This window comes from Lepidochelys olivacea (assembly GCF_965140295.1).
Source record: "Lepidochelys olivacea isolate rLepOli2 genome assembly, chromosome: 10".
In the NCBI taxonomy this organism is placed as follows: domain Eukaryota; kingdom Metazoa; phylum Chordata; order Testudines; family Cheloniidae; genus Lepidochelys; species Lepidochelys olivacea.
The window spans coordinates 46,077,551-46,092,727 of record NC_140420.1 but is presented as its reverse complement, the minus strand read 5'-3'; the positions used below and the strand labels follow the sequence as shown (position 1 = coordinate 46,092,727).

The 15,177-nt window shown below is 52.8% G+C and overlaps 1 protein-coding gene across 1 annotated transcript in view; it reads left to right on the top strand.

The window, feature by feature from the left end:
- DUOX2 (dual oxidase 2) overlaps window positions 1-15,177 on the top strand; it is an 86,619-nt gene that overhangs the window by 47,347 nt on the left and 24,095 nt on the right. The window contains exons 9-16 of the mRNA XM_084640790.1: window positions 1,434-1,598; window positions 4,083-4,270; window positions 7,333-7,534; window positions 10,513-10,679; window positions 10,810-10,870; window positions 11,714-11,810; window positions 12,319-12,409; window positions 14,924-15,026. Coding sequence (XP_084496916.1) covers window positions 1,434-1,598; window positions 4,083-4,270; window positions 7,333-7,534; window positions 10,513-10,679; window positions 10,810-10,870; window positions 11,714-11,810; window positions 12,319-12,409; window positions 14,924-15,026 — 1,074 coding nt within the window. The remainder of the gene's footprint in view (window positions 1-1,433; window positions 1,599-4,082; window positions 4,271-7,332; window positions 7,535-10,512; window positions 10,680-10,809; window positions 10,871-11,713; window positions 11,811-12,318; window positions 12,410-14,923; window positions 15,027-15,177) is intronic.

The window sequence follows — 15,177 nt, the reverse complement described above, 5'->3', positions numbered from 1 at the left end:
TCAGAGTAGATGACCTGGCTTGTCCTGCCTCTGGGCAGAACTGTTGATTTAAAACTGGGGCCTGACGGGGACCAGGAGGCTAAAGCTCAGTCCAGACCTGCCTGAGCTGAAGATGGTGGCTTGGGGCATCCAGAGGAGGTGGCAGAGGGGGTTTGCCTACCATTGGTTGCTCCTGGGTATCGCTCAGGACTCTTGTTGGATCCCCAGGTCCTTTGAGGTGATTGTAATACAGCAGCGTATGGCTTCTGCCACCTGCGCTTGGCTGAGAGGTTGCAACCTTCACATTCAGATGCAGGCCTTGCTACTGTCATCTGTACCTTGGTCACCTCCAGGGCAGGCAGCCCCCACTCCGCTGGCCAGGGCCAAAGCCCCCTGAGTCTTTCCATTGATTGCAGTGGGCTTTGATCAGGTCCTCAACGGGGTTGCGCCTTCAGGGAGGATTTTCAAAAGCATCTAAGGGAGTTAGGCACCCGGCTTCCACTGAATTTTAATATGTGCTGGCACCAAACTCCTTTAGGTATCCAGCTTCCATGGACTTTCAATAGGTGCTGGCCCCAAACTCCCTTAGGTACCCAGCTTCCATTGACTTTCAGTAGGTGATAGGTGCCAAACTCCCTTGGGTACCCGGCTTCCACTGACTTTCAATAGGTGTTGGCACCAAACTCCCTTATGCATGTGTCTTCTTTTGACTTTCAAAGGGTGCTGGCACCAAACTCCCTTAGGTGCTTTTCAAAATCCCACCTGCAATCCCTCCAGAAACTCAAGCTGATGGAGCTTGCAGAACGTTGTTTACTTTGGCCTCGTTTCCACTGGCAAGGGCTTGCTGCTAGCGTTGATCAGGAGACCAGCACTAGCAAACGAGTGCTTTTCCCAGGATAGTTTCTACCATTTCCCCAAATGGAATAGCCTCTCCCAGAAAAAGGGCTTTTATGCAGGCTAGCTGCATCTGCAGGTGGGCTTTGTCTTTTGTCAGTTATGGGGGGTTTTCATGCTCCTGGCTGACATGGCTCTGCTGGGTCTAAATGTTTGTTCTCCTCTGACACATCTGGCATGGCCTGTTATTGGGGGTGCAGGGTTGGATGGTCCGTGCTGGTAGTTGACCCTTGTAAACATCCCTTGTGCCCCGATGAATGGGGAGATGCTGTGTGGATCTGATTGTGTGGAGGAGAAAGAATGTGTCTATTTGGATGTTTAGCACACCGCAGTAACATTTAGCAGTGCAGCCCTGACGGTCCTTTACAAAGACACTAGGTTTTCTGGAAGGCAGGTTCCTAAACGCTCCAGTTACCTTGTACTCTCCCCCCAGCCCAGATTTCCCTAGCCCTCTGGGCAGCCCCAAGGGCCCCCTTTCCCCTGTATGCTGCCCACAACCATGGGATCCCATCTGTCCTCGGGATACTGGACACAGTGACATACTGATGTTGTACCACCAGGTTCCAAGCTGCTGCATCTCCTGCCAGCTAACTATGCTGATGGCGTGTACCAGCCAGTGCAGGAGCCAAACGTGCCCAACGCTCGGAGCCTCAGCAACGTGGCCGCGCGGGGGAGCTCCAGGCTGGCCTCCAGCAGGAACAGAACGGTGCTGGGTGTCTTCTTTGGTAAGAGGTGGCTGGCAGGGCACTGGGAACAGCCCTTGGGCTATTTCTTTACTCCCATCGTTGTGACCCCTCTCGCTCTTTCCCCTACAAAGCCCTTGGTTAGACAGATTCAAATCTATAACTTCTGAACCAAGACGTCAGACCTGGCTGAGCCCTGGGGGTTAGGAACAAGGATTTGAATGGGAGGCATCGAGGAGTGGTGGTGGCCCGTCACTCTGTCTTAATGAGGTTTTTGTTTGGAAACTTCCTTGTTGTTTTAGACAGAGTTTTATACCAATGATGCATGAACACTTGGTGTAGGAGGAGCTCCTACTCCACGGCAGACTCTTGTTTCAGAGGAGCAGCCCTGTTAGTCTGTATTCGCAAAAAGTAAAGGAGCACTAGTGGCACCTTAGAGACAAACCAATTTATTTGAGCATAAGCTATCGTGAGCTACAGCTCACTTCATCGGATGCAGACTCTTGTGTAGCTTATAAACTCAGCGAGGGTTCGGGTGCCTCTGAGACTCAGAGCTGGGGCTCCTCTTGCCCCTCCACACTCTGCCTGGTAAGAATTTCACCGGAGCGCAGGTGATTTAGCTACACAGCTGCCCCTGCCACTCATTTGGAGTTCTGCAGCCCTGGGCACCAGGATTTGCCAGGCCAGCTCTGTCCTCTGAGGCTGGGATATGTTCCCACAGCCCTTTCTGGAGGGGCATGTCCCTCATGCTTCTCAGAGTACGTTCCTCTCGGTGAGGGTGTGATCCGGGCTCCTCTCGCACCAGGGCCTGTGGCCCTGCTCTGCACACTGGTGGCTTCCTCCATTTGTCTGAGTCATGTTTGGAGAGTGTAATCCCCTATGTATGTTCATGCAGGCTGAGCAAACAGGCAGCAGGTTTCCCAGAAGCCAAAGGGCCAGCACAGCAGAGGAGAAAGAGCAAGAGGAAATGGGGTTCAGTTATTATTTCCTTTAGTCTCACTGATCCAAAAGGCAAAGCAAACACAAGCTCACCTGGGGTAGTCCTTCTAGCCTGGGGCAGTCCCTCTAGCCTGGGGCAGTCAGCAGTGTCCCTGCTGTCTGCAAGAGGCATGAATAAATACCCATTCCTGTCATACGCAGAACTTCACCCATTCATTAATCATTTCGCTGAGTGTTTGTTCGATTGTCTGGGCAGTGGATCCCAGCAAGAGCCTGTCCCAGCAGTGCTCAGTGCTGGCTGCTAGCAGAGACTTTGGCCAGGATTCTGTTCAATTTTATCTCAGAGATTTCAATGGTAGAGGGGACCATGACTCTCTCCTCTGATCACAGGCCAGAGAACCCAGCCAGAGAGTCCTGCATCCAGCCCATCTCTCCAGCTGAGCTAGAGGCTCTCTGAAGTGGGCAGGCAAGTTGTTATCCTGGTGAGATGCAATCCCCAGGCGAGATGCAATCCCCAGGCTGAGGGCAGCTCTGCAGTACCCAGGAGTGGGAGAACCCTGGAAGGTTTAGGGGACTGGGTTGAATACATCCTCAAAATTCCCCCGCTTTCCCCGGGCCCTTTGCTCTGCTTTTGGCTAGAGATAGTGATGGTCAGTGCTTCCACAACGCGTCAGAAATTCCCCTCCCGAGCATTGCACAGTCTGCCAGCATTAAAACAGCCTGTGAGATTTCCAGCCCTGCCTGCTGCCATGCAGACTGGACTAGCCCACAAGTGGCCTGTTTCACAGGGTTGTGGCACCTCTGCCTCGAGCCTCAACCAACACCAGACAGCTCAAAGGCTCCCAACAAAGAAGGGTGTGAACCTCCGGCTCAGAGCCTGCCTGTAGGACAGATGCCTCTTCTGTCCTTGCTTGCTGTGTGTCACTTGGCTTATGTCAGGCAGTCGCCAGGCTTGGAGAACAGCTCCCCACAATCCCTCAAGGCTCAGACAGGCCTCAGCGAGTGGCTCAGAGGAGAAGGGGTGGCCAGGCCAGGAACAAGGTCATGTGAGGCACCAGGTTTCATCAGGCTGATGAAAGGCAGAACCTATTGGGATCTCTGAACAGCCACTGGCTTAATCCGATTTAATCCCTGCTGACTATGGGACTCTGTGCTAGCCATGTGTTCGTCTGCCCAGCCTCACAGATGGGTAAAGCCCAGCACTCCTCACAGTACTCTGCCCCATAGCCCATCCCACCCAGGGATCTCAAAGCACTGTAGAGAGAGGCAAGTATCATCACTCCTGTTTGCAGCTGGGGAACGGAGGAACAGAGACGTCAAGTGACTTCCCCAAGGTCAGCCAGCAAGCCAGTGGCAAAGTCAGAGAGAGACTGTGGGTCATTGTCCAACATGGCCATCCGTGTGCAGCCCACCCCCCACATCCGCATATCACCTGACCTGCTCTGACTGAGCTGGAAGAGCAGTCGTTACGCAGGGCCATGGAGAATTTGCCTGAATCTCGTTGAATGCTGTTATTCTTGGAGTGCAATTGACAACCTGCTCCCACCCAGCTGTCCCAGTCACTGTCTCTGCTTGGGTCTCTCGTAGGTTTCCATGTGCTCTCGGAGATCCTGGCGGTGGAGAATCCCGGCTGCCCTGCTCAATTCATAAACATCCGCATCCCCATGGGAGACCCCGTGTTTGACCCTAACAATGCTGGAAACGTGGTCCTACCCTTCCAGCGCAGCAAGTGGGCTGTGGAAACGGGGCAGAGCCCCAACAACCCCCGAGAACAGGTGAAGGGGCAGCATTTCCTTTTTTGTTTCTTTTTGGGTTGTATTTATTTCTTCCATTTGTTGTTTACAGGAGTATTTTGTAACTGGCTGGGGTGAGGCAGCGCATGTGTCAACAGGTCTCTGGCACAGTGACATAAAGGTGCCTTATGAAATTAAGAGGACAAGAGAGCAGAGAGCAGCAGCACCGTCCTCTCACACGCCAGTCACTCTCCCCATTTATTAAAGACATTAATGCCCGCAGTGACCTGAGAACAACACAGTTCCCACTGGTCACCAGTCCAGGATGCAAGAGAGGAAACATTGCAATGACATGGACTAGACAGAAAATGCGTTACTGAAAATGTAGTGACCAAGATAAGCAGGTTCTGATAAGAACGCTGCGCCCTTTACAAGCGTTAGTGAGCCAGGCCTCACAAGCCCCACCTGCAAGGTGGGGAATTGACATTTTACAGACAGGAGGCAAACTCCCCTAGGTCACAGTACCCCTAGAAGAGAGCTCAGATCTCCTAGCTTCCTAGCCACTGGAGGGGACCATCCTTCCTTTCATCATCTAGCTTGTTCTCTGGCCCTTTGAGCTCTTAGCTGGACCCCTGTATCTCCAGCACTCAGTGCATATGGACCTGGGCCAGGAAGAAGAGAGATGAGTCTCTCTTGCAGCATCTGTTTTATTTATACCCCTTGGCTCTTTCTGTGTGAAGCTTCAGATAGGCCAGGTGCCCTGACCCTCTCTCAGGCTTTCCTCATTAATTAATATCCAATTGCACTTGCTCAGAAGTCTCCCCTCAGTGCAGTATGCAGAGAGCATGCCGCCACTTAAAGGCCTTTTCATTCTTGCTGGCACTTAAGCTAGGGTGACCAGATGTCCCGATTTTATAGGGACAGTCTCAATTTTTGGGTCTTTTTCTTATATAGGCTCCTATTACCTCCCCCTCCCCTGTCCCAATTTTTCATATTTGCTGTCTGGTCACCCTAACTTAAACAGCACTGCTTTGTTTGTGAACTGCAAACTGAATTGCTCTTTCACTAGTTTTAGGCCCTGGATTCCTGGAGGACATATCTGCTAACTTCAGTTTAAGGGGTTCATCCCAGCCCTCTTAGGGACACTGACGAGCTCTCCCCATGTTCTCCCAGTATCACACCATCTCATAGGAAATCACAGGAACCTAAAATTCCCTACTCACCTCCGAGCAGAGAGCTCCCAGCCTGTAACAGGGCTCCGCTGGATGGGCGGCATGCAGCATGGGGTACTGTCTGCATTACAGCCCAGTGAAGAAAGGCTGGGGAATCACATTTTTTGTTGTTGTTAAAAAAAAAATCTGTGAAGACAGACAGTCCGCAGTACCTTACCCCATGTACAAAACAGCACCGAAAAGGAGCATCGGGGCTGTTGGTGCAACTCGGCAAAGTCAGCATTCGGGGTCGTTGAGCAAAATATTTGTTCTTTCAAAAGAAAGCCCATCAATTTCTGTAGATTGACCCAAAACGATCCAATTGATTGGCAAATCAAGTCACTCGCAACTTTCTGGGAGGCCAGAGTTGGGGGAAAACGTAGCCACCTACGGTGATAACGGTCGAGAAAATTCTCTTGCTGTGGGAATTTCTATCACTTTAGTCAAAATGCCCAAGGAAAATATTAGTGATCGGCCCTGAAGTAGCTCTGGTGTGTTAGAAATGGGTTATGAGCAGTGTCATTTTAGGACTAATTTGAGGAAATGCTTACACTAGACTAACAAGCCTTTCTGTCACTCTGCTCCTGTGTGACATGTAATAAACAAGACATTCTAGGCAGTAAACTCCCTTTATCGTGGTGTAATAAACAATAGAATGTGTATGCTGTGCAAATGGGCAGTCATAGACCTTGCAAAAGGATAAATGCATTATGGCACCCTAGTCTTGGTACTATGAAAAAACATCATGGGATCGAATGCATTTCCACACACCAGCATGGCTGGCTCAGTGTAACCTGGTAATATTCTGAAGTGTCAGGATGTGGGAACATGTGGTACCATCACCACCAATACATCAGCCAACTGTAGGCAGAGCTGGCTGAGAAATGAAAACACATTGCACGTGTCATTTCATGTCACTAGTTTTCCAAATGGGTTGATTTAATTTTCTTGAAAAACCATCCACAGATTTTTTTAAACTGTTTTTGAAAATAAAAATTTCCCATAATGAAGGTTTTCAGTTTTGAGATTGAAATTTTTTTCAGAACTGAAATTTGTTTATGTGCTGAAAAAAGTCCCACCATGTACCTAATTTGTCCAGTCAGAATGGTCTAGCCAGAAAACAAAAAGTCTGAAATTGATACCTGATGAACACAAACAGACAGAGCTCAGAAATGGAAAATCACAGTGGAGCCTGATTAGCAGGTTGCATTTTTAATTCAATGTTTCCTAGAAAAATTTCAAATCCTGAAAAGTGTTGAAGACACCAAAATGTTTGCAAGGAAATGTATATTTTCAAAAGAGGCCATTTTTCACTGGAAATGTTTGCCACGTGAAATGCGTAGCCCAGCTGTAATGGAAACAGACTTCACAGTGCAGCAGCAGGAGACATGGCTCTAGGGATGGATGAGCAGCAGCCAAAAGGAGGGGCTCTGGTTAGAACCACCTTGCTGAGAGCAGGTTTGCTGGGGAGGAGTCCAGTACTTCCTCCTGCCCTGCCTCACTCAGCCTGTGATTCAAGAGCTTGTTTCAGAATCTAAAGGAAAGCAGGAAATGAAAAATAATTTAAAAGAATGAAAACTGAACTTCCTCCAACCTCTGGGAAGGCCCCTTATCTGGGTGAAGAGTCACGGGGTTGGTAGTTTATCAACACTGGCAGGCTCATCCCTTTCTTGATGATTCTGGTGACTTCTGCTACAGATTGATAAAAAGGTAGTAAGACTTCTGTTCCTTGTGGAATACGTGTTGTTCATCTCACCGTGTGTGTAGTGGACCATCAATATATACAAGCGCACAGAGGACCTGGGCTTTGGCTAAGCCCTGATCCTTCTCATGCAGAGACCAGGAGGCAGCCGATCATCCCACTCTGACCCAAGCCCTTGCTTCTCTCCTCAGATAAACATGGTGACAGGCTGGCTTGATGGAAGTGCCATTTATGGCCCTTCCCATTCCTGGAGTGACGCCTTGAGGAGTTTCTCTGGTGGGAAGCTGGCTTCTGGGCCTGACAAGAGCTTCCCAAAGCAGACGGACGGGAGAAACTTCATGTGGAAGGCTCTGGACCCGTCCACGGGACAGGGCGGCCCCCAAGGGATCTATGGTAAGGAAGCCTCATGTCCCAGTTTCCCATCTTTCAGCCTCCCATGGTGCATTTGCAAGGTTATTTCACACCCTACCCAGGCTGAAGTCTCCAACCCATCCTGGATCAGAATCAGGCCTAGAGGTGGCCGATTGCACAGGCTGCTTGAGAGAAATGTCTTCTCTCATGCTGCAAATTAATGCAGAAAAGCGGTTAAAACTGCTGGGCTTCGCCCAGCACTGAGTCATCAGTCTCCTTCCCGATCCCCCGAGCAAACCCACCGCCGGGTGTGTCCGAGCAGAGCGTCACCTCAGGGCAGGGAACAAAGGGCTGGGTGGGTAGGCCAGATCCCCCTGCATCCAGGGAACCTGATGCCAAGCACTCTCCCCAGAAAGGGCTGCCGAGCAGAAATTCCCAGACACAAAGCTGTTTGTTTCCTGGGTGTGGTGTGTGGTGTGGAACCGAGGCATTCATGCCGCATTCAAGCAGCGCCATGAAGAGAAACATTTCTTAGCACCTGCCAGGCCCAGGCAGCAAAGTGCTGGCCACTCCCTGCAGCCAGGTGCTGCCCCTACAGACCCAGGCCGTGCTGGTGGGTCACCTAGACTTTAAGGCCAGAAGGGACCCTCATGATCATCTAGTCTGAGCTGCTGCATGTCGCAGGCCACAGAGCCTCACCCACCCCCTCATGGCTGTACTAGACCCCTAACCTCTGGCTGAGTGACTGAAGTCCTCAAATCACAGTTTAAAGACTCACCTGTGTAATGTTCCTTCCCCAACCACACCCTGAGTGCGGCGGGCAGCGATCAAAGAAGGCAGAATCCTGGTCAGACTCAGCACCATTAAGCCTGCCAGGGCTGGGCCTCTCCCTAGCCCTTATGGGGGGAATTGCTTCAGGCCCAGGCTGCTCTGCAGCCCACGCAGCCCTGGAACAGTTATCGGGTCGTGTGTCGGGGTAGAACCTCCCTGCCAGTGAGGGTCAGAACTCTGCCCAAAGCTGCCGAAGCTCCGCGCACTCACTATAGCAAGTGCAGCATGTTAATTCCATCCGGACTAGCCGGATTGGCTCCCTAGAGAGAGGGAACTAGGCCAGGGAGGCCCCTGGGGCGGCCAAGCTCAGGGAGGAAGCATGAGCAAAGGTTCCTTTTGGGATAATGTTGGTCAGGTCACAACAAAGTCAGTTCCCAGCTAGTGGGAAAGTTTTGGAACCACTCTGTGTGGGTGCCCAGCTGGGGAAGGAGGCAGGGACCCAGCCCAAGAGGGAGAGAAATGCCAAATCACGCAAGGGAGGAGACAGGAACCTGCGTAAGTTGAAGATGCAATGTGAATTTGAGGCAGCCCTGCATCAGTTCCCAACCCAGCCCAAACTATGCTGATAGAAACCCACTCTCCCCCTCTAATCTGAAATGATCTAGGCTGCAGGTCACAAACCTGGTCATAATCCAGCTGTGCTTTTTTAAAGAATTCTTTATCTGGCCCTCCTTTGCTCTCTGCCCCTTTACCTGATACTAGGAAGAGCACAGTATCTTCTGGGCCAAAGCAGGGGGTGAGCTCATGCCATGCCACACTACGGACGAGAGATGTTTTATGACTGTTTTATGAAGTGTATTGCTTACCATAAAACTATATCAAATACCTGATGTGCACCTAACAACTTTGTTTGCTTTGTCTTTTACTTTTTCATGAGGAAAAATTAAAAACAGAAGGAGAAAGAAATGAGAGAGAAATGTAACCTCTTTTCTTGGCCACACTTTGTGGCAATGAGTTCCACAGGGTAGCTGTGCTTGGTGTTAAAGGCGAGTTATCCTCTGCCAACCACTGCCTGACTTTATCAGGTTTAAATGTGCTGCTTTTTAAATTAATCAACTGCCTCCTTGTTTTTTCTATTTCTCTATTGTGTTCCCTCTTACTCCTCTCCCTTCTGATATATAGAGAGAGGACTAGAAAAGAGTTACTGGCATTCTTCTCTTCTCTTCTCTTCTCTTCTCTTCTCTTCTCTTCTCTTCTCTTCTCTTCTCTTCTCTTCTCTTCTCCCTTTATTCTGTTCCCCACAGAATGGCCTCTGGCTGGCAGACATGGACACTGAAAATCCCCTACCCAGTGCCAGCACACACAGCCCCCGGAACATCCCCTCTCCAATCTCTTCCCTCCCCATAGCACCAGGGAAGCTGCGTGTGGAATCTAGCAGCAGGCTTCCTTTCTGTCCCATAGCAGCAACAGTCAGCTCCATGGTATATTGAAAATGGTCTTAAAAACAAGTGACGACTTTAAATTTCAAGGAGTTTCCTGCTTCTGCTCGCAGGGTAGGGGGTCTGGAGGGAAATGTGCAATCTGGGTCTTTTGGCATGCAATCTGCAAAGAGCTGGCCTAGAGCAAAGGTTGTGCTGCCTTAGAGAACAGCCTGCTCTGTCTCCCATAGACTCATAGATATTAAGGTCAGAAGGGACCATTATTTTCATCTAGTCTGACCTCCTGCACAATGCAGGCCACCGAATCTCACCCACCCACTCTTGCAATAAACGTCTCACCTATGTCTGAGCTCCTGAAGTCCTCAAATCATGGTTTAAAGACTTCAAGGTGCAGAGAATCCTCCAGCAAGTGACCTATGCCCCATGCTGCAGAGGAAGGCGAAAAACCCCCAGGGCCTCTTCCAATCTGCCCTGGAGGAAAATTCCTTCCCGATCCCAAATATGGCGATCAGCTGAACCCTGAGCATGTGGGCAAGACTCACCAGCCAGACACCCAGGAAAGAATTCTCTGCAGTAACTCAGATCCCACCCCATCCAACATCCCATCGCAGGCCATTGGGCCTATTTACCATGAATAGTTAAAGATCAATTAATTGCCTCTCTCTGGTTTTGATTCTTCTGCAGTAGGGTTTTGGATTCTAAGAAATATAGTTGTGTTACATGGCAACCTGCCAGCAAGAGTATTTTATGTTTTCATCTAACTTCTGTGTATGTTTGTCATGCACTTCATGGGTTCCTTGACTGTTGTAGACTTTGGGAATGCCAGAGGGAACGAGAACCTTTTCCTGCAGGCCGAGAGCATTGTCTGGTTCCGCTACCACAATAACTGGGCCTCGAAGCTGGCTCAGCAGCACCCGAGCTGGTCGGACGAGGACGTGTTCCAGCATGCGCGCAAGTGGGTCATTGCTACCTACCAGGTGAGGGAGCCGGGAGCCCCATGCAGAGGGGCCAGCACGAGGGAGAGCCCCTGGAGTGATGACGGCTGGGCCCTCTGCCCTGAGCTCTGTGGGTGTTTGTGCTGACACCATCTCCTCCTCTCCTCCACAGAATATCATCCTGTATGAGTGGCTGCCAACATTCCTACAGAAAACCATCTCGTCGTACACTGGTGAGGGGGCAGGAAGCACGGGGTGCAGGAGGCAAGCAAAAGGGTGGGGTGATGGGCCTAAGGAGGCTGTGGGGAGCAGTGAGTGGATGGGGGAGTGAGGGACCCTGAGAGGGGTCTGTGGGGAGCAGTGGGTGGATGGGGGAGTGAGGGGCCCTGAGGGGGGGCTGTGGGGAGCAGTGGGTGGATGGGGGAGCGAGGGGCCCTAAGGGGGGACTGTGGGGAGCAGTGGGTGGATGGGGGAGTGAGGGACCCTGAGAGGGGTCTGTGGGGAGCAGTGGGTGGATGGGGGAGTGAGGGGCCCTGAGGGGGGGGCTGTGGGGAGCAGTGGGTGGATGGGGGAGCGAGGGGCCCTGAGGGGGGACTGTGGGGAGCAGTGGGTGGATGGGGGAGTGAGGGGCCCTGAGGGGGGTCTGTGGGGAGCAGTGGGTGGATGGGGGAGCGAGGGGCCCTGAGGGGGGGGCTGTGGGGAGCACTGAGTGGATACAGGAGTGAGGAGCCCTGAGGGGGGGCTGTGGGGAGCAGTGGGTGGATGGGGGAGTGAGGGGCCCTGAGGGGGGGCTGTGGGGAGCAGTGGGTGGATGGGGGAGTGAGGGGCCCTGAGGGGGGGCTGTGGGGAGCAGTGGATGAATGGGGGAGCGAGGGGCCCTGAGTGGGGACTGCGGGGAGCACTGAGTGGATACAGGAGTGAGGGGCCCTGAGGGGGGGCTGTGGGGATCAGTGGGTGGATGGAGGAGTGAGGGGCCCTGAGGGGGAGCAGTGGGTGGATGGGGGAGCGAGGGGCCCTGAGGGGGCTCTTCACTCTCCTGCCAGGAGGTGCAGCCCAGCAGCTGCTCTTTGTTGCAGGTTACAAGCAGCATGTGGATCCCAGCATATCCACCGAGTTCGTGGTGGCCATGGGGCACTCCCTGGCAACCATGGTGCCCCCTGGAGTCTACAGGAGGTAGGGAGAGCCGCGTGGCAGGTGGGGGTGCCCGTCAGCTGGGGAAGCAGCAGTGCCAGGCGGGTGAGTGGAGGCAGCAGTCGCAGGTCAGACTGCAGCAAGGAGAGCTGCTCTCCACTCCTGGAGGGCAACAGATCCACCCCAAACCCTGAAAGACACAAGCCTCCAAAGCATCACCCAACCCAGTGCTTTCCTGCCAGCTCCTAGCAGCAGGGCTGGCACCACCGCCCTAGCAAGCGTTCCCTCCAGAGTCTGGGGCCACGCGGGCTCCCTGCCCTACTGCCTCTCAGCAGAGAAGTGTAGCCCGGGTCATGCCATGCGCAGGCTGGGGCAGCTGGAGCTCCCGCCCAGCTGTGTATATAGCAGTATGGATACAAAGGTGCTGTCTACACTCAGGACTGTTTTCTGGGGACTCAGACTCTAGCAAGCTGCAGAAAAGCCCCTCTCAGCCCCGCTGTTATCCCTGCCCAGAGGGGCTGCGAGGCCTCACCCTTCTCCTCTGTTCCAGAAACACGAGCTGCCATTTCCAGGAAGTGCTCAACCAAGACAACAGCAAGTCGCCAGCCTTCCGGCTCTGCAACAGCTACTGGTGCAGAAAGGTATGGGGGAGCGGGCCTGGGAAGGGCAGTGTCTCATCCGCGCCCTGGCCAAAGGCAGGGACTACCTGCATCGCGGGCCAAGTCTTGTCCCCGCTGCGCCGCCTGACCTGGCCCCAGAAGCAGGAGGGCAGGATTTAGGCAGCTGCTCCATGCTTCGGTACAGCAGGTTCTTGAAGTTCCAGGAGCCCTGTCCCGAAAGAGGCAGCATGCAGGGATAACCCTCCCCCCAGGCCGGTGGCTGTCTGCCAGTCGATGGGCTCCCGGAGTTGCAGCTGTGGCTGTGTGAGATGAGTGATTAAAAGACTCCTCCCTCCCCCGTCCCTTTGTTTACCTTCCTGAGAGCATGGACTACAAAGCTCTGGCCCAGCCGCTCAAAGTGGGGCAGGCAGGGAGGAGGAATCCCCAGGGGTCTCAGACTTTATGGGCAGCTCTAATGAGGCAGGCCGGCACCTGGCACAGGCCCGCGGCCCGCCCAGGGCCCCCAGGCTTGCAGAGTTGGCCACGGTCGCAGCAAATGGGCTGGATTCAGGTCTCTGATTCTGAATGCGCCTGCAATAGGAAATAGGGGAGCACTCAAGGGTCAGGAGGGCAGGGTCTTGGCGCAGTATGGTGGTGGGCTGGCTCGGCCTGCCGTGTAGCAGAGTGTCAGATTGTGAGAAGTGAGGGTTACCAGCCATCCTGAGGATCAGAGCCTCGCTGGTCATCAGGGGGCCGAATGGACCGTTCCAGTGATGGCAAGGCCCTTGCCAACCGCATCCCATCACCAGAATGGCCTGGTGGGAATTCCACCACACAGAGAGTCAGGCGGGTAGGACTGCACTCAGGGAGCTGGCAGGGAGCTGTTGCCGAAGCCGCCGGGACCACCTCACCCAGCTGCCCAGTGCTTGACTAATGCAGTCACTGCCCCACCCTAGCACTTCACTGCGAACGGACACGCGAAGCACTGCAGCTCTGAGGAGATAAAGCAGGGAGTTACCCCACGGGCAGCGCCCTCCTGAGCAGAGTGGGGTCTATATCCCTCCAGAAAGTCCCTTGAGTCAGTGTTTCTTTCCACCCCAAATTGTAAGGAAAGTTGGAATATTGCGCTTGCTGTCACCCAAAGAAATTCAAACGTTTTCCATTTGGAACAGTCGGGACTTTTCATTCCGAGCAGCTCGATATTACACTGCATCTGCCCATGCAGTGCCTCATGGGAGCTGGATTCTGGTGCCTCTCACCCACATTCTGCACTCCCGGCACGTAACTCCCGTGATGCACCATGCAGCTTGGTCAGAGGCGGGGTTGTAGGGGAGAACCAGGACATAAGGTGCCTTCAGCAGCTGCAGTTTCACATTGAACAGACTTGAAATGAAACACGTCCATACAGTTGAATGCACCAAATGCTCTCATTTGGGTCGAACCAACTGCAGATGAGAGATTTTGTTGAGATCTTCCCTAGAAAAAGTTGATACGTTTTGGGTCAATGAAAATTTTCCTGCAGAAAATTGCTATTTTGCAGAAACTTTTTTCCATTGAAAAACTGTTTCAGCAGAAAACTCCCAACCAGCTTGACTCCTGAAAAGCTCCTTCTTGTTCTCTGATGCTGCTTCTGTTCCTCCATCCCATCCCTGGGGAGGCAGCTTCTACAGACAGGAGACTCAGGCAGGGCCAAGATAATGGATCTGTCCTATGGGAGCCAGATCTGGAGATCGTTACGCACATGGGTGTGGCAGCCGCACGGTGAGGTGCTGCCCGGGCTCACAGGAAGACCTGGCACCTATGGGAACAGACAAGGCATAGGGTGCTACACCCTCCAGGGCCCCAAGGGACCTTCTGCCTTCCATTGGCGGTGGATTTCCACCTGCTGAAAGATTTTCACAAATAATGGCAAAAAAAATTCATGTTTTGGTACTAATTGTAAAGATGTCCCTGAAACAGAACCCAACAGTTCTGCCAACCAGTGAAACCTGCAGTGCAGGAACTGCATAACTGGCTTAATGAGCCTCCAGAGCCGGCCTCTTCCTGCCCTGGGCTTTAGCCGAGCAATTCTCATTCAGGTCTAAGGCCAGATCTTCAGCTGGTGTAGATCTGTGAAGCCCCACTGGCTTCCGTAGTGCCTTCCATCAGCTGAGGATCTAGCCTGATGCCTGCAGGACTGTGAAGGCCTGGAGGAAGCTGACATATTCCAGTTAGAGATCGGGCCCACCTTTCTCAGTCAGAGCGACCCACCTTTGGCACAAGCTAGCAAGGGAACACGTGGAGTCTTCTTCTTGGGATGTTGTCACATTCAGCCTGGATGCCTTTCTGGGAGATGTGCTTTAGTCAAACACAAGGGAATGGCTCAATCAAGGGGTAACTGGGTGAAAGTCGCTGGCCTGTGCTAGGCAGGAGGTCAGGCTAGAAAATCTAATGGTCCCTTCTGGCCTCAAATTCTATGAATCAAGGTTCCTTTGGGTGCTGGGTCAGGCGAGTGCGAACATCACGGGTGTCTCAGAGGTTTGCACCATAATGACAGAGAATCTCTCTTTCATTTAGAACCCCAATCTTGAGACAGCGCAGGATGTGGATGACCTGCTGCTGGGAATGTGCTCCCAGATCGCGGAGCGGGAGGACAACGAGGTGGTGGAGGATCTCAGAGGTTGAGACGCTTTCATGTTGCAGTTGTGCAGTTTGGCTGAATGTCTGTCTCTTTTGGCTGTTAGGGGGAGTCTCGTTGTTCCCCTTTTACACCTGGGGCGGAGAGGCACAGGGAGGGGACATGGCGTGGCAGAGAGTCGGTGACAGAGTCA